The sequence below is a fragment of the Cyclopterus lumpus genome, chromosome 21 (genome assembly GCF_009769545.1).
Source record: "Cyclopterus lumpus isolate fCycLum1 chromosome 21, fCycLum1.pri, whole genome shotgun sequence".
Lineage (NCBI taxonomy): Eukaryota > Metazoa > Chordata > Actinopteri > Perciformes > Cyclopteridae > Cyclopterus > Cyclopterus lumpus.
In genome coordinates, this window is record NC_046986.1 from 15,253,839 (window position 1) to 15,273,500 (window position 19,662).

The following is a 19,662-nucleotide window of genomic DNA, read 5'->3' on the forward strand; positions in this document are numbered from 1 at the left end:
GGATTAGAAGTCTTGAACCACAGAAATGTGAATATGCCAGCTGGGCATACTCAATTAAAAAATAATAACTACATTGACCTTGCTGGGAGATTTAGTAGGTATGTACCCCTGCTTGCTCTTCTTTGACAGCTGTAAACTTAGTTATAAAACTGTGAGTTTGCAACTCAAAAAGACCAAATGTAATTCAACAGCATACCTTTCCTGGTCTCTGCTCTGCATCCCACTGGAAACCTTTCTTCCATCTTTCATTCCGTCAAAGACCTTTCATTCCGTCAAATGTGGAGCTGCGCTTTAATGTTTAACTCAGCTTTCTCTCTGATAAGTGGTCAAAGTCCAGCCAACTCAGCCTATCATTTAGGTCTATAAACATATTATCTCTCTAAGTAGAGATGTAATCATCTCAAACAGTGAACACATTTAGCACTGAAAACACCTTTTCTCAATCTTCTACATGTGATCTTCTCTCGACTTTGAGGTGGGCGAGGCTCAGTTGGAAAAAAGGTGATGACATTTACTTCTGTGCACCAATCACGGCTGAGTGACCTTTGACCAGTTGAAATCTGATCAGTCTAATCTGATCAAACCACACCCACACAGTCCTGATGAGTTTTTCTACATTAAACTCAGAATTAGTAATACCTTACGATGTTGTATTTTCTCAAAAATTAGCTTGGATTGTTGCTTATTTTGTCATATTTGATATTGAACAAGAAAAAAAACATGACTTGAAACCAAGGTTAATTTGGCCTTAAAAGAAGACAAATCAGCAGCAAGCATACCATTAACAAAAAGAATGACACTTTTTTCAGCTTCCTCAGAAAGCCTTTTTATTCAGGTTCAAATTCAGAGTTAATGCTACAGTTGTTGCATTGCAGTCTTCAATAAAGAGTCCCTGAGTTAGAATTAACTTGAATCAGTGACCGTACAATGGTGCACATCATGCAAAAAAGTGATTGACTACAGTAAGAAACCATGATTAATTACAAAGTTGGAAAACTGCTATGTAAGCATCATCTGTGCATGCCTCCTGCATTTTGTATGTGGCTTTAATTAGAAGAGAGGCATCACTGAAGGCAATTACAGCTCCAAACCTGAAAGACTTGGAGATCATTTTGTAAAGTGAACCCCGGAGGACAGCTCAGTTTAAAACTTCTTCTGCTGTGACTTTTCCAACACTGGAACATTTGGTTGTAGCCTGAACTCAAGACCAGTCATTCAAAAGAACTATTGCAACAAAAAAAACAACAGAAGAGCATTGCTGCCATTTCTAAAAGTGATCATAATCATTTACATTATGTACATATTTATACAGTCTCTCAACATCCTGTCTATATATCAAACATGTCCTCGACATTTGGTTAATGTGTCATTCATAAAGGTCTACTGCTAATGAACAGCTACTTACACCTCTACAACTTCTAAAAGTGACAGTCACCGTTAACCATTTGTACATATTTTCAGTTTACGCCGTTACACCATCTTAATGGAACATTGTGGATGTGTCATTATAAATGACGGAGGATAGATGTAAATGTGCCTCTGCGACAATGGTTCTGTTGATGGATGAGACAAGATGGAGGGAGGAAACGGCTCAAAGTGGCTTTGTGTGGATTCAGGTTCCCCGGCCCCTGGACTCACAGCTAAAGTCTTTGTATCGGAACTTCTGGGCAAACAGAGAAACTCACACAAATACAAATGAGTCAAAAGAGTAAGAGTTGCTGTGTGATTAAATCCTTTAATATTATCAAGTGTTTTAATTGACGAAAACATTAAAATAGCCTTAGAAAACAAAACAAAAGCTGACACAAGAAGTGCCACAAACTCAATTATCCTTGATTAAAAAAACAAAAACAAAAAAGTAGTTAAATTGTGTCAATTTGTAATGTTATTTGATTCCATTGGAGACCTCAGAAAAAAAAACAGCAACCACAAGTTACATGTATATTCCTTTACTGAATAGAAAACATCCAGTGTAAAAAGTTATTCTAAATACTTTGCTTAACTTTTCAGCATTCTTGCTTCTGAATATGATTTTTTCTGAATGACAGGATGAATTTGACTGCGTTGGTATCTGATCAGATCTCTTGAGAAAAAAAAGATAGCAAGCCAAGATACTAAAGCTGTAAACAAATAGGTAAAGCAACGTATCTTCTTGTAAAAAATGTGAAGTGATTACAAACAAAGCTCTTTGTGCACAAGAGCAGACGTCACCTAGTCTCGTCGCTCTTTAATTCTTAATTAACTTTAGAACAAGCTGCTTAGCAACTAATTCCGGCAACTTACTTGGTATACAGGACGACACAACAGGGGCTCAAGTTAGCGTCTACATTTTCACACAGAATTTAAGCAGCACTGTCTATTAAGGCTTGTATGAAATCGGTCTGGTCTGAGATGACTCCAGAGAGAGGATGTACACGACATATTGCTGCTGAGGAGTGAAAAATTAAATGATTAACACATGTGGCACGGGAGCAGGTGGAGCGGGGAAGAGAGTGGGACACATGTCCCCTCCATGTCTTGCTACCATTGCTTGCATTTTGGACCAGGAAAACTGGCTTTTAACACAGGAAGAGATCCACTCATGTACTGCAGCAGCCAGCGTTTAATTTGTTGCGGCAAAAACAACCAACGCTGGGATGACCGATTATAAAATGGTGAAATGTATGGAGCTGTGCAACAACAATGGCTAGGACATCCAGTGAAACAAAGCTGCCTGCACACGCTTTGTGAGCAGGCAGCTCACAGGTACGAGGAAGCAACAAACCGACAACTTCCTAGATTCCCACTTAAATAAAAATGGCTTTCAATTATTCATTCGCTTTGGTGATCTAATTAAATGAATGCACACTGCTTTTTTGCACTGTAATGAGGAAAAGGGTAAATATTCAAACATAATGCAGAAGTATGAGGTGGGTGCTGTTTTAAAGGGGTGGGCGGATGAGCAATCCCTTGCCTGAGCAAGCTTGATTTAAGGCAAAGGTTAAAACATCACTAATGCAGTCCGTCTGGAAAGAAATGACACGCTAACAGCTGTGAGGCTGAAGACAGTTCATGACCTTTTCCTGGAATCTAGTTTACACTAAAATTCAAACAAAAGCAAAACAGAGCAGTGTGCACTGCATTTAAACGGTCAACACCGGCATCAGAGGAGGAGGGTAAGTTGAACAGCTTCAGTGTTTGGACTGGGATTGCTGGTTGAATTAACATCACATTTAGGGGGTCAAATTAAATATTATGTATGCAAATTCCTATTTGTGTAAAGCAAGTGAAAATAGGAATAGAAACTGAAAGAAAACCCAGAACCGTGTCAATGAATCCATGGAAGTTGGTGCTGCGGGCTACAAAGGAGACCTGTAACAGATCGCAGGTTTTCACACTCGGCGCCCTGGCTTTAGTTTAGCAGACACCAGCCTCTCCATGCCAAGACGTCAATGGATCAGTTCACCAAAATCATGATCAAAAATATTTTGACACTTAACTTGCAGTATCTAGCTCTGGAGATGATGTGGGATGTGTTTAGAGATCTCTGTCATGAGACTTCTGCTGCTAATCAAATACAATTGAAAATGATACCTGAAAAACCGTAGTCTATTCCAAGAAACAATTATATTTGGATAATCCAATGAAGTCAATGTGGTCTTTTTTTTCTATTGTTATTATTTTTTTTACAACCGACAAATAGTAATAATAAAATAGTACGAAATGATCAAGCGTAGACAGAGATATTGGTTTCTGGAAAGACACAATGCTGTTAAGTTTTCAAATGTACTTTTATGGCATAGTCAACAATTCACTCAGCTACATTGTATTGGAGGAGCAGTAGAAGTGTCAGTGATGGCTCTCAGACTCAGGGCACATACAAACACAAACTATCCGCCTGGCCGGGTACATAGAAGTTAAATGGTAAATGTTTTGCGCTTTGGGTGAAAAGACCCTTTAACAGTAAGGAAAGCAGGCTAGGCCTCAAGGCATCAGTTCCCATTACAAGTCCCACTAAGTGAAAAAAAGGGAGTGAAATGTCCTGCATGTTACAGATTGCCGTTGCAGAAACACATTGCCCTTGGATGGTTCCGATTGAAAAGATCTGATACAAATCTGTTTGGGAGAATGAGCATGTCACCACACCCTGATTGGCTGATGACTGATGGTTAGGAGAGCAGAGCAGGAAATGGGCTGACTGGCTGTCCATGTGACATCAGACAGGTTAGGAGCTTAAACTTGGGTGTTAAATTGGATGTAGGCAGTGGGATTACGAAAGACGCAGGGGAATACTGTGCTGCATCTCCCCCTCCTTATGTTCTGTGTTACAACAGAGAGCTTGAACCCCAGACCCTCAATGCTCTCTCTCACTCTAGTGCCATTAGTATTTCTATCTCTGGTCTCCATGTTTTCAAGGCTGGGTCTCCTCCCCTGCCTGCCAACTGACTCAACATTGGAGGAGAATGGAGTTGGGTAGGGATGAGATACCGCAGGGTGACCGCACAAAAACGGCTGTACACTGAGGGGAGGGAGGGAGGGAGGGAGGGAGGGGGGGGGTTGACGACACACTTTAGTTTTCCTTCTTGGCCTCCGGGTTGCCGTAACTGGAGCCTGTTTTCTTCACCTCGGTGACCCCTATGAGGCGACGGATAGCTATTGAGGCTGGGAGAGAACAAAGGAAAAAAAAAAAAAAAAGAAAGTTGAGTAAATGAGGACAGCAAATCTAACTTGAAACAAAACTGTGCATTCAGAAATTTGAATTGTTTTCCCCCAGGTAAAGTCTAACAAGCTCCTGGTCAAAGAGGAGAGAAGTTAATATTCATTCTAAGGGCTGCTTGCACAGAGTTTACCTACCTATGATGAGGAAAATGATGAAACCAATGATGAGGAGGGGGGAGCCACTGACAACCACTCCACAAGCAAAGTTGATGAGGGGCGAAAGCAGCAGGGTGGCCCAAAACAGGAAGTTCAGCAGCGTCCATGGCCTGCGACGTGTGGTTATTGTGGGTCCGGGGAACTTGCCTTCCTTTTTGTAGAATTCCTGTAAGGCATCCTAAGCAGGACAGGAAGAAGAATTGGTTATTGATCACTTCGGGCTCGGCCATTACCTCTTTCAACCTGAGGCATAGTAACCTCCTTTATACTTGTATCTAACATACTGTACAGACTGTAACTGTTGATGCCACAAATCAGAATCAAAATGTCTCAAGGGCCACAGAGGCATATGGGGGCACGAAGGAAGTTTGCACTTTCATACTATAAGGATTCAATACATGTCCAGTCTACATGCAAATAGCTTGAATAGGAACTTATCAGTGCACAACCAGTGAGGGAAGGTATCTCAAAGTGTTCTGAGGCGACTACTAGAATTTTTAATGTTCCCCTAGTTTACCTTCTCCTGGTAGAGCTTGTGCAGCCAGATCGCACACTCCTTCTCATCAGCTGGTATGTCCTCTACAGGAAACCGCCTGGTTGAAAAAAACAACAACATTGCCTTAAACTGGCAACGGACTTTGAGATTCCTGAAACTAGAACGATTAGACACTAGCTAACCAACAGTCACAGATCGTTTTCGTTGAGCACATAATGAACTGAGAAAACACAATAGGACGACAATTTGACTTGCTGATCTATGTTGTAATATAAATGCACAGAGCTGAAGGTGAATTACCTTTAAAAGAATGCTGTGAACTTCAGGTGCATAGGAACCTGATGTTTGGGACACCACGCATTTTACTACTTGGTCAGGTTTTTTTTCCTCCCAGTTAAGACTTGTTCCGATACCAATACCAGTATCATAAATGCCTCCGATACAGCCTAAAATGCTGGATCGGGTATTTACGAGTGTGTGCAACGATCGGCGATCACGTTATCATTTAATCTATCAACTCATTTTCGTTAGAGGAACAACAACGCATCACTTGCTAGCTGATCTGTACTGCACATGTGCAAACTAGTACGACACACATGTGGTTAAACACTCTTCTGCGCCTCATTTGTACTCTGATAATGCTAACAGCTAACGTGCAGATGATGTATCGAGTTATATTATGATGTGTTGGAGCTGTAATATAAGCTATAAATAAAATAAATATCCTGATACGACTATCAGGATGTGTTCAAATTGTATATTGTAAAATATAATTTTACAACCATCAGTAAATTATACATAACATACATTCACACATCTAGTAATCAATTCATCCCATTAGGACATTCAGCTAACATTTCATAAAAGAGTATGACTCAAATCCTAATATAATGGACAAGATGTAACGTACATTGCAAAAGAAAATATTTCATGATGTAAAACCACTTGGTATGATGTTTCTCACCACCAGGGGGCTCCCTCACCTAAAGCTCTCTTACACTCTGCACCATAGATCCTCTATTTATGTCCTGAGAGATTTCTTTAAAGTCACTGGTATGTTTAATTAACTCTAGTCTAATGAATTATATTACCACAAAACAAAAAAAGGTTTTCTTCCTGTGCTTTCCTTTTTTTTATTGAGTACAAAGAAAAAACACTACATCTAATTAAGTTAGCTGGCCAGACACAAGACTGCTTGTCCCAGCCATTTCAGCATGTACTGAACGTGCTGCAAAGCACTCTTAGGTCTCTTTCATTGTTATGGGACAAGATGCAGTTGGTAGGAGGTATAAAAGTTTAGAATACATTCATCTTGTTCCATTTGAAGAAACTAAGTACAGCTAGCATGCATGGTGATTGAAGGTAACTTGAGGGTATCAGTGGAACTCACCGCACACTCAAGTCAGCTTTGTATTTCTTGCCCTTGACGATGCCCAGGAGAGTTGGAGTTTGGTTGTCTTTGAAGTTCAGAGTCACATCGTACACAGCAGTTACTGTAAGAAAGAGAAACAGATTAAAAACAAACACGTCATATGTGAACTGAGCATGATGAAATTTGTTTCCACACACACACACACACACACACTACCTGTGCCCTGAAGACACTGCAGTGTGGTGGTGAATCCTTTGGTTCGGGGAAGTAGGTGGTATTTGAGCTTGGGCAGGCCTTTACTCTCGGCAACCTGCATACTGATTTGGTGCTTCGTCTCTGTAAAGCGGGTTCCCTCACAGTACAGCAGAAACTATGGAGGGAGACGAGCTGTGTTAATGCGCACAAGCACAGATCCATAAAAATAATCGCACAAGACTTGAGGTGACCTCCTTTCTTTTGTCTTATCCGCTGCCCTTCTTCTGCTTCACAGGTCAATTCACCTCAATGTAACATTGTTGAAATAAAGTTACAAGTTTATCTCAATAGGCAGGTGGATGGCAACTCCATTGAGTGTTTAGCTTGTTTATCTGAACACATAAAATCTATGTCTTCAGCAGTGGCCTAATGCTTGACTTAAGTTAATTAGATCAACTGCTGATCTGCATAATCTCAGCGGGTGAACTGGTTGAGTCAAGGTGAAAATCTGAAAGACACAGAGCTTTACACCTTCAGTAAAAAGGTGCACAACAACCACCACCAGGTGAGTTGCCACAAATGTAAGTGACTTGCTTGTTTACACAGAAAAGAGCAATTTTGCCTGCGGCTGTAAATGCAAAGTGGAAAGTTCAGTTGAGGTTTCAGAGAAAAGAGAAAAAAGGAAAAGAGAAACAGACACCCTCCTGTTGAGAGCTTTTAGATACAGCTGCTGTGCTGTAAGACGTGTGTGTATATATCACGATACAGTAGAAAGAAACTATGTCAAAGGGCAGCGTCTGTATTTCCTCATGTTCTTGAATGGAGTATTATATACCTATGAATCCTTGAGAAGTGAACTTAATACATTCCAGTTTATCATAACCTGGATCATAATTCTTTAGTTTGAACTTCATTTTTGTTATTGGTTGTAATGACACTGTATTCACTAAGTTAACGGCTGAATATATAAACACAAGCTGTCATATACAATTAAATAGTTTAACAAACTTTAAGTCAGCTTGAAACTTTGTTTCATAGCTTTGAAGAAAAAAAACAAAAAAGGCAAATGGTAATCTCGTACCCAAACTGCTCAAATTAAAGAGTTTACTGGCAGTTTATGGTTGACCTTTGACCTGCTATACTAGGTGTGTAGACGTGATGCGTTTCTTCTGTGCTCTGAGGAATTATTACTCAAAGTATGGGTATAAACACATTTAAATAAATAATGTCTTGCCCTGTAGGTCTTGTTATGAGCAATAGACTTAGTGAGTGCAATAATCTTAACCAGTAAAGGGATGCATAGGCCACAGAAATTTATTTGACATGTCGTCAAGTAACGATGTGTCTGATTGTTGCCTACTCTGAGACTGGGTAAGAGTTGAGTGATCGCAATAGTACATGATAGTGTTTTTGCAAATAAATGTATAGTAGCAGGATAATGACCGAAGCAAACCGCTAAACCGTCCACACAGCTTACTACTAACACTTCTACACTCACAATAGAAAACAGACAAACAAAGACGCCTTACGTGTACCTACCCACATATATTCAGGATAGTCTTTGAGCCCGCTCAGTCCCTTGAAGACAGTCTTTCGGTCCTCCTCCCACTTTCTTTTGCAGAAGACTATTTCTAGGAAGTACCAGGTCCAGCCAATCAGAGGGACCTTCAGTAGCTCGTGTTTGGCTAGCACTTTTGAACTCTAGAGGGAGGATGGGTATATACACACACACACACGTGTATAATGATGAAGCTTGGATTTCACGCAATAAGGATTAAAGTCAGACTACGACAAATAATTAATTGGATTCATTTTTGCTACATTACTAACCCCTAGAATGCCAAATCGTTCACACATGGTCCAGCCACACAGGAAGTCGATCTCATAGTTGTGGTTGAGGATGGTGATGACATGCTCTTTGCCGAACTTGTCCACCGTAGCTTGGTCAGTGTATAGGGTGCATTCTGTGCCTGACCACCACTCCAGCAGCATCACCAGCTCTGCACAGAGACGACAAAACATCATGCGAACTGACAAGTACCAATTCACAGCATTTCTTTAAAATCAGGTTTGTTCCTCGGATTTGCTGATTAATATAACACAGATTTAGGCTACAAATCAGTTGCTCAGTGAGAATGCCACAGAATCACAATCAGCAAACTTTGCAACTGTATGGAGCTATGTTTGTGTAATATATATATACACACACACACACACACGTCGGTTTGAGCCTCAGCTGCTCGCAATAACCCACATGGGCAGCCACTGCCCACCAAATAGATTTATGCACTTAAAAGCTAAAAGGATATTGAATAATTGACACGCATATGGCAGGTAGTCAGGTCAAATGTGATGACGAACTACCTAGTGCCTTTTCTTTTACACTTTAAAAATTACATTTTGTATTGCATTAAAGAAAACTACAATGCATTGAAAAAAAAAACAAGAGTATAATGTACTCACGACTCCAGAGGGAGTAGGCCAGCCGGCAGTTGATTTTGCGATAGAGCTGCTTGTTTATTGGCCAGAGGATGCAGGTGCAGAGCTGAATGAAGTTTATGATGAGGCCGCTCACCACAAACACAAAGCCCATCAGCAACTGCAGGATGAACAGGCTCTTCAGGTAGTCCAGCACAGCCATAGCTGAGGAGCCTGGAGAGCTGACTAGGCTCCTTTCTATATACTAGGACCAACCTGAGAGAGGGCAGAAACACAAGAGACAGTGCCACAGTAATGAAAACAACTTTACTGAGATGGAACAGCGTAGACAACACAATGTGGTCCGTTTAGGTCTGTTGTGCTTTCACAAGTTCAATAAAAAGTACTGTTTCTTACCACGGTGGGATCCTTTTACAGCCCGCGTTTACACGGTCCGTCAGCCAATACTACAGACCTGATGGAGACAGAAGAACATAGGTTGAGCCAATGGGTCTTCAAACAGGCTGATAGCTAACCAATTAATTAGTCAAAATAGCTGTGTCGAAAAAAGTACACATATTGGTTTGACAGAGCATGGTGACAAAGTTTAGATTTTTTTTTTTGTCTGTCCTCGTTTTTGACCTGAGCTTTTACAAAAGGCTGTGCGAGAAGGTTGTTTACACACATTTCAATAAACTAAGAAAAAATATAGATATATTTAGATATTTTTTAAGTGATCGTATTAGTCAGGTCTGATCCATTTCTGATAGTTCCAGCTTCAAACTTGAGAACTTTCTGCTTTTGACAAAACAAAAATACACAAACGATCATTAGTTGCAGCCCGAGTTCATCATATTCCACCAATGATGCTGCCCACCAGAACAGACCCGTTGCCAGCGACAAGATTAAGGTTTTGTCCGTGCTTTTGTGAGTTGACTTTGGCAGCTCCAGTTCGCTCCAAACAGGCCAAACTAATTTGAACTGTGAACATCTAAACAATTAATTGCCCCTCGATAAGGATATGAACAGGTCCGGATTATTAACACTGCAACAGACTGGGGACCTATCCAGGATGATTCTGTAATTTTGAAAAGCATGCTGGGAAAGGTTCCACCCCTTTGTGATGCTGGAAAAGGGCTGGGGGATCTATTTGAGGCATCTGCCACATGTTTATACAATTTGTATGCTGACTGTAAGGTCGGGTACCCATTAGATCAGCTTGCTATTCTCAACCACTGAGCGTGGCTGAAAACTGAAAAAAAATAAAAATTACTAAAAACTGCTTATATTCAATAAGTAAAAACAAAGTAATTCAAACAAAGCATAATTTCAACATCTCCACCCCAATTTTGACATCATCGGTCGACAAAAATGTTTTGCCACCGTTTGCTAATAATGTTTCCGAGGATGCAGCGACACAAAATGGATCGTTATTTTTAAAAGAAAAAGTAATGTGTACACGCAAGTGTGTAGTGTGGAAATATGACCTTGAATACATTCAATTTGGATTCACAATGGCAAGCAAAGAGGGTAAGCTGAATATTTATTTTGGTCATAACAGCTGGCAGGGACATAACATACTTATAGCCCTACAGTCGTGTTTTTTTCTCATTCATTTTGGTAGGCAGTCCTTTTTTAACAATCCAAAGTTGGCCTGAAGTCTCTAAAAAGGTTGAGAATGCCTGCATCAGATAATGTTTTATATTTAACATCCCACATAACACTACTGGCCAGACTAGCTTGATTGCTTACCATAACAGTGTTTTTGTTTGAAGTTACTATCAATAAGTACTCCCCATCAGGCCGTCCACAGGCCACCCGCACTTGAGTGGACTGTTCCCACCAAAGCCCATTAAAGTGTAGGTCAAGCCAGTTTAAAGCTGTTCTGAGAAACTTTTCTAATCTGAGGAGTTGTCCTTTTGCAGATCTGTCGCGATCTGTGGACACTCAATCCACTTCTGCCAACTGGGCCGCCACCTGCGTTGTTTTACATTTTAAGCAGGTCATTTTTGTGTGAGAGCATCAACATCAGCTTACATGGCTAACAATCATAGAGCTATATGCCAACATTTTAGTTTACTTTTAATAAAACTAATTCACATGAGTGCTTAAATAGTTTAATCAAGCTATCTCACTGTAGATAGGGAGAGCTCAAGTTGATTCACCAGAACAAGTACTTTCAAAGTAAATCATCAATACTGCACTCAGTCATATTCATTGTGAAAGATTACATTTTGATTTATTATACCGTAACAATGCAGTGCTGGCAACATCAACATATGTGCAGTCACCTGCATTCACTGACACAACTGTGTCAGCAAATCAGCAAAAAAAAGGCTGTCTGGTGTTTGCTTTTTAGAACAGCAGCCTGCATGCTAGAACCAGGGAAACATGGTGAGCCTGCGTGTCACAGACATGACCCTGTCTTGTTCTGTGACGACTACTTTTTTGTTGTTGCTTTAATTGTTTTACAAATGTATTTCTAAAGTGCAGTGCAGAGAGTACATTCTCTAAAACCAGCCAAATAGTTGCCATTAGACTTGTATTCTCTGTCCTGACCAATAATTTGAAAAGGCTTCTAAACATAGATGACCAGAAATCCAAGAGTTTGTATCATATTCATTAAAGTACTATCTCAAACAAAAAAAATAAGCCACATAGCCACTTCATTGTGGGCAACTAATGAAGACAACTAGTCTGATCCAGTGCAATCAATCCCTCTCAAACACTGCAACACAACACACAGAATAACAAAGTAGCCTCAGAGTGAAGGCAAGATCTTACATGCATTTCACAGCACTGCAGCTTTCCTGGGCAAGCAGACATGAAATGTTTCCTAATCCCTGAGGTCGGGACACTCTGAAGTGTTGAAACACTCACGTGCACGCCTGTGTCATCTATCGCCTGATAGTTCTGAACATCAGTCCAAACATCCATACAGTTGTCTCAATACTTTATGCTCCAGATATGACCTTTGGTCCTACTGGGAGAGAGTAGCTAGAAGGGGTAAAGTCACAACAGTGCATATTTATCATGTGGCTCCCGTAATATAATTAGAAAGCTGAAGAATCAAAGAGGGGAGTGCGCTGTAAATACAAAAATGCTACAACAGATACATGTGATTGTTTGTCAGCTTGACAATGATGAACAGAAGAAGCTAAATGCGCTATGGACATTACAAATAAAGAGGGTAGTAGGGGAAATGTTCCTTGAAAAGTAACTCAACCTATTCATCTGTATTTGTTGAAAGTAAGACTAATCAATATATTTAATTAATTTGTTATATTTAGAAATGTAATCTAAAACTATTAACCAAATTTAGAACAAATAATTGCGTCAAACCATATACCGTTGTACCTTTATTTATTTTGGGAGTAGCACCTTAACTATTCGTTTCCCTTTACACTCAGCGACTGGTTTCAATTCTTGTCAATCAACTTGTGATATTGCTCAAGAAAAGATTTAAGTCGGTGTGGTTTGGCCACAAGCAGCAAATAGCCAAGTTTCCCAACAAACTTATATTGTGGCAACAAGCCGTTATCTGTGCGAGAGCTTAGAGAAACAGATTTCCAAAAACAACATGAACCATTTCTCCTTTTCTTCCAAATTCTCTTCTTTCGGTCTCTGTACATAGGAGTCATACAACTCGGAACGACCACACATTTCCATTCAAGTTGAAATGGAGGCCTTAATTCACGGTGCCGGGAGCAACCACTCTTACAACTGAATTTGTGTGCATTCATGCCGCCTCCAAAAAGAACTTCCCTTTGCAAAAAGCAACCAACCAGCAGCACTCAGCTCATTTGCTTTGAGAATTATAGTTAGATGGCAAAACAAGGTCTTAAGGTTTATGTTAGTCCAACAAAGTTGTTATTTTCTTCAGATATATTTTAATGATGAATGACGATTTGATGATACCAGTAATCAGAGACGACCCCAAGTCCATTCTCATGCCGTTTGTTTTTTTCTTTGCGTCATCATTGTACAGAGTAATTTGGGAGCAACAACATGGCACTCTGCAGACTCGACAAAAAGAGTCAAAATGACTAAAATACAAAACTAACTGATGGAAAGTGAGAAAGGTAACAGCAGTGCGAAGGCGGACAACACAAGGCAGTGCGGCGCGACTCGTGTTTGTTGGCTGCTCCAACAAATTTCAGGTACAGTGTTGACTGTAAATTACTTTTGAACCCCACGCTGGACCAACCTCCTACTGTCAGTGTTCAACTGACAGCACCGTCAGCAGCCCAGCAGGAGAGACGCTCTGGGTTGTTGGTATTTTGTAAATGAAGGATGTGCAGCTGGACGCAGATCTTTACTTTCTCTGACTATCTACAGATAAGAAAAAGACAACTGAACCGCATGACAAATCAGCATACTGAAGGCTACCCTCCGATGTTTAAGAGCAGAGTGATTCAGGGACAGCCCGAATACATGAATTTAAGAGTGTATTGTTCGCATTTGACACAAAAAAATAAGAAACTGAAAATATTCTGCACATTTTAATGCTTGTGTAGAAAAAAAAATAAACATTTCCCATTTTCATAGTACTCTTCGTTAAAAGTATTGAGGGTTTATCGGTCTGCCACTTATTGTAAATCGGACTGAATCCTGAGCTGAATTATATGTATTTGGCGTTCGGGGTGCGTTTCCAACACTAATGTTATGTTTTAGTTTGAAGAACACCTTTAAAATTACTTATTTTAAAATGTTATTTAACCCGAAGCTTAGGCCTGTTGGAAACCCTGGTGCTAGACAATGCTATATTTTCTGACTGATACAATGCATTTACATAGAATATAACATGCAATAAGGACCACATGAATTTGGTTAAACATTCATAACAAAGATAGATACTGACTTCAGACAATAATTAAACAATTCTGTGGTGCTCAGCGTAATTGATTGGATCCGTGCTCTATTTCAGTTATTCAGGTTAGTAGTGAGTTAAAAAAAAAAATACTCACATCAAGCCCAATCAGAATATCACCACTACTGAGCTTAAAATAACACAATGACTTCATCACATAATCACACGCATCAACTTTTCTCTGTGGTGTGGTGGTTGAACCAAACTCCAGGTGTTCTCTTTTTAAGACCATATTTGTTTGCATTGGGGTTTTCGAGGACCTCATAACAAAAGAAGGAATAAATCATTCAGAGAAACAAACATTTGGTTTGACCATAAACAGCCAGTGGAGATCCACCTCCCCGTGGATACAGTCCCATCTGTAACCACACAAAGATTAGAGATACTGACTGAGTTAAAGCTGCTTAAGGCTGGACAGCCGCTTCTGCTCTAAATGACTGCTGAAATGCACATACAAAAATACTCTAGCCTCATCCTGGCAGGCACTGCCCCCTTGTCAAGTCATTTTAATTTAAAAAAACAAACAAAAAAAACCTTCATTTTAACTCCCCTTACCACAGTGAACGGTTAAGCCCTGGAGTGCCATGTCGACTTCTATCTTTTACAAGTTCTACTAAAACTGACCTAGCCCGGCCAAACTACCTCTCTCGCATTTAACTTACCAGTAGACATAGTAGGCCATTGCCATGACCACCAATGCCCCACAAATCCCAGTGAAGATCATCACGGCACTCTGGTTCAGCATTCTGGCTCCTGGTATTTCACCAAATCAAAGCCAGAATAATAACAAAGTACATAAAGAGGAGTCCTGCAAAGAGCAGTGGATAGTCACAGGCTGTAGTGCTTCATCGCCACGATAATCCCACAAAAGGAAAGAGGGATTATGATGAGGACAGCAAGAACACAGCCAGATCCCAGGTCCTTTTGGAGGAGCTGACTATTCAGCAAAGAGTCCACTGAGTAACAGATAATTTCATGTAAAGAGGAAAATTACCAATAAGAATGGATCTTCATTGAGAGCAAGGGCAAAAACAGTCCAGGAAGAGTGAGATGTGACTCACTTCTGGAAGCAGGGAGACACACATGTACCGTAAGCAGTGTCTTACATGCATTCCCATCCTCTAATCCAATGGATCAGATTAGGGCTGATTAGCAGGTTATGGGCACCCTGGATATGTCACATTTCATTAAAATTAACAAAGAAGGCAGGACTCTCCCCAACTGTGGTAGAGTTAGCAGAAGGGCATCTGTTACGCTAAAGGAACCAATCATAATGTAGACTTTGTCACCCCACCTTGCCATTGGCCACCTGTTAGTAACATCTAGCATTAGACAGAAGTGCTGACCTGAAAGAGGGGAAACAGTTCCTTAAACAACCTCTTCATGTGTGTTGTCAAGCTGTGCTTTATTTCTCTCTGATCAAGTGGAATTGAGGATGAATCAACGAAAATCCTGGGAATCAGTGATGTTTATACTACATTGTCTGCCTGTCTCTTTTGGCAGTACCTTGAGAGCTGGACATTTACAACAGATCTGTACTGCTCAGCCACACAAGCATGGCAGACAGCGCTAATGGGCAAGCCAACTAAAGCCTTTGGGTTCTCACACAAAGTTAATGTCAAATGTGGTTCAGACAAGCTGGCAGAGAGATGCAGAAATGAACTCCAGCATTTATTGAAGCAAATAGGTCAAAGGTTAGAGTACAGTCCTGAGGCCTACAACCAAATATAAATAGAGATAAAAATACATTGGGGTAACTTGATAATGAAGGTCATTCATGTTTTAAAGTATTAAGTGCTCTCAATGCTGCGCATAGCAATACTGTGTGGCTGAGCCCTCAATAGCAATGTCAGTTATACAGTTGTTCTTTAGGCCAAGTGTGACAGCCACTGACTAGCACTGCAGACAAAAGTTACTTGAGGTGTTACTCTTGGCTGGTAAAATAAACTCTGAATGTGCATTCAATTCCTTTGATTATTTCAACATTGGGGAGGATAATACACCATGAAAAAAAATGGACTTGCACTTGTCAAAGTTAAATCCTAATTTTCGTTCAATATTGGATTTCTGTTTTAAAGATGGGCTGAAACGGAAATGATCACCATCATGGCAAAGTCAGGTCTCTTGAAAAGATTAAAATATGTAATTCATCGATCCTAAAATTGTCTGTGTAGTTATCTACCATCCTGAAAAATCTAAGCTATTTATTACAACAATTACTGTGGGTGTAGTTTATTTCTCTCCACAGTGTCCTTGAGCACGCTCAGTGATGCAAAACTACTCTTGAGAACAGAATAATCCAATTGCAGAGTTTTGAAAATTAATCTCGATACACAGCAGTTAAGAGGAAATCTTGAAATCTACTCAAACGTCCCAAGCAAAGCCTCAACAGAATGGCTTCTCAAAAAAAGGACATTCAGTATTTAACAAATAATATACATTTCTGACTGATGTAGAATGGCCTTGCGTCACTTTAAAAGGGTTACAACACTTTCAAAGCTCCCTATGAACTCTAGGAGGTAGCTAGAGTAAGAAGTGATGACTGACTGATAAGACTCAAGGATATATAAAAAAGGTCCTTCTTGCTGTAGTCAGCAAAAAATAATGGGACTAATGGCAAAAGGAGGAGGGAGGAGTTAACGGGTGAAATCAACTGCTCGAATGTGGACACTCTAAATTGTGTGAATACTAAGTTGAATGCAGTTAGTCACAGAAATGATTACAAGATTAATCAAACTTTACACTGCTAGAGTGGGATTACCTTTCAATATGGTGCTGCTCAGAAAAAAGGCATATCTACATATCTGTTCCAAAGTCCTATAGGGCAATACTTGATTAGCCGATAAAGAGTTCAATGGGTTACTAAGTGCAAACATGTTTGGACTTTGAATCAACAATTTGTAAATTTACCAAGTTTGTTTTCATGACATATACAATCTGAGCAGTTTTGCAATACATGAACATCTTAGTATACAATTTCTGTATGCACTTAGTTTATGAGGCCAACAAGGTTGTGAGACATTGTAATTACACTAATTGACATTTAGGCTTATATGCACAGCATAAAAACCCACACAGACTTCTAAAATGCTGTGGATCGTGAAGGGATAAACAAAATAAAATAAACTGACTTTAAGAGAAACTGAGAAAGTAATACATAATTTGATTTGGTATGCACATAAAGTAAAATAAAAAGCTAATGACCTAATGTTGGCCTGAAGAATTTCTCCCCATGTTGAAAGGTGCAATGTATCGATGTCTGCAGTTTTCTAATTTACTGTACATCATCATAATTAACATTTTCTAGAGGTGTTATCTGATTAATTGAGCAATGCCTATTGGGAGTCCCTGTGGTCAGCAGGATAACATTTTTATTACCACCTATACAGAACAGTCGAGGGGTGATTTTCAAAAGAAAATGAACAGATTGCAATTTAGATAAGTGGCTCTTTGTCAGTCATTTATTAGATGACCAAAAAGGATACTTACCTTACAAATTAACTGTTAATGTATAACAATAATCACTCCTCACTAGCGTAGTCCAGCACTAAAGCAGTGTACACATCTGTCAAGTTGTGTTGCATGCAGTTACATCTCTGCAATATCAGTGTGGAACCAATGAGTAAAACAATACATTTACATAAATGATTAATTATTGCACTGTATATCTACCAAGACATACACTGTATCAATGGACGAGTCACATAAGGTTGTAGTCTAATTCAACTAAGTGAAAAGTATTGAACACAGCTGCCTCGTGCACAAAGTGTTCAGGAAGAGTCAGAACATTTTATTATCACTAGTAACTAATAAACACATCATGTATAGCCCAAATGACCACGGTAACATTATTAGTTGACTCACAGACTAAAGTGAAGGTTATCTTCCTAAAAGAGTAGAATGAACTCCAGTAACCTCACATCTGATGTTGTGGTACCACATCGTTACGCAGGTCAACCCGGAGCCAACTTCCTCACGTGACGTACAGCGGGGCACCAACGACTTTCAGTGCGTTTAAAACGAGCCCAAAGACATATTACCATCTAGCTAGCTAGTTAGTTAACTAAACTCTGACATGCCGTACTGTGTGCCACTTCCGTATACTACGTTACTCGGCTAACATGTGCAGCCCTTTGGCCCACTAAAATAAAATGCACGAGTGCGCTGTTCATTGGTGCGGCATGGCTAGCTTAGAGAAGGCTAAAAAACCTCCTTCTGTCCAACCAGTGACCGGGCACACATGTTATGACTGCGGCCGTTAAGCTAGTTGTGCGGAGAAGTCATGAGTTGCAAAACACGGATCATTCTACGTCTTTAGCCAGGTTACATCAATAAAAATAAAAATGATATGGTCTGTCCCGCTAACTATATATTCAGAGACAACACATACGTATCACCTACCGCTAGTGTACAACAAGGACAGAGTGGGCAGCTAACGGTGCGAGCTAGCGTGCTAAACTAACAAATTAAACGTAGCTAAGGTAACAACTATATTTGGGGAGGAGCATGCGGACGGCTAGTTCGATATCCAACAGCTAATACGAGCCAAAGCCTTCATATAGTTACATATATAACTAGCTTATCTGTCATAAGTCAAGTGACCTGTGTCACTTTATGTCGTGCTATGCTAGTTAGGCAGCTAATGCTAGCAGTCAGTGTCAGTAACGGTCTGTTACAGCTCACCTGGAAATTATCCACTTGGGAGTCGGTTGTTTTTTTCTTATACTTTTTCGCTGCTTCCTTTAGGGCCAAACAACTCGGTTAAGGAGTTCTTCTTTCTTTCGCCCGTTTCCCGAAACGCAATAAAAAATGACTTGAGGTAATGCGATTTGCAAGAGCGCTATTGTTTGTCTGTTAAAGACCCACGCTTCCTCAAAGCCCATCTGAAGGTGGCATGTCATATATCCGGTCCGGTCCCTCATTCGTTTTCAGAATTAAATTGAATACGCAATCTTTTTATTTTGTTAAACAACGGGCCTCTGCAACGGCAAACATGCTGATTATTATATTACAATTCAAGTATAGTTTAAAAAATAAAATAAAAAATAGCAGCAGCGTAGTGCAAGTATATTTAGTGAAATTAGCTATGGGTTTTTTTCTCGCATATTAGTGATTTCCTGTGATCAATTAGATTACATCAGTTTATAGATTAGGTTATTGCTTTAACTGTTGAAATTGTATTTCATGTTTAATGTTGATGTTTAAGCATTCCTTGGTCTCAGAAAGATACATTGGAACTCCTGAATTTAAAACATGTACATTATAAATTGCTTGTTATCCACAATACATAATCTGGATACAGTATATGGACACTGTATGTATAATAATGCCGAAGGAATTAACTTTTTAACAGGCATTTTACTAACAAACGTCAACCGTACACAGCCATTGACATAACTAAAGTCATATAATTCCCTGAATAAGATGTGCACGTTTGATCAACTTTAGACCTCTTTA

The 19,662-nt window shown here is 39.8% G+C and overlaps 1 protein-coding gene across 1 annotated transcript; it reads right to left on the reverse strand.

Annotated features, from left to right (window-relative positions):
• Positions 1-1,719: 1,719 nt before the first annotated feature.
• Positions 1,720-19,125, reverse strand: agpat3 (1-acylglycerol-3-phosphate O-acyltransferase 3). The gene is made up of 10 exons (XM_034561374.1): positions 18,889-19,125; positions 9,753-9,810; positions 9,381-9,611; positions 8,748-8,917; positions 8,457-8,618; positions 6,939-7,092; positions 6,741-6,843; positions 5,372-5,447; positions 4,834-5,032; positions 1,720-4,641 (listed from the first exon to the last, which is right to left on the reverse strand). Exons 3-10 carry the CDS (start codon positions 9,556-9,558, stop codon positions 4,550-4,552), a joined length of 1,134 nt encoding a protein of 377 aa, XP_034417265.1. The 5' UTR covers positions 9,559-9,611; positions 9,753-9,810; positions 18,889-19,125; the 3' UTR covers positions 1,720-4,549.
• Positions 19,126-19,662: the final 537 nt, after the last annotated feature.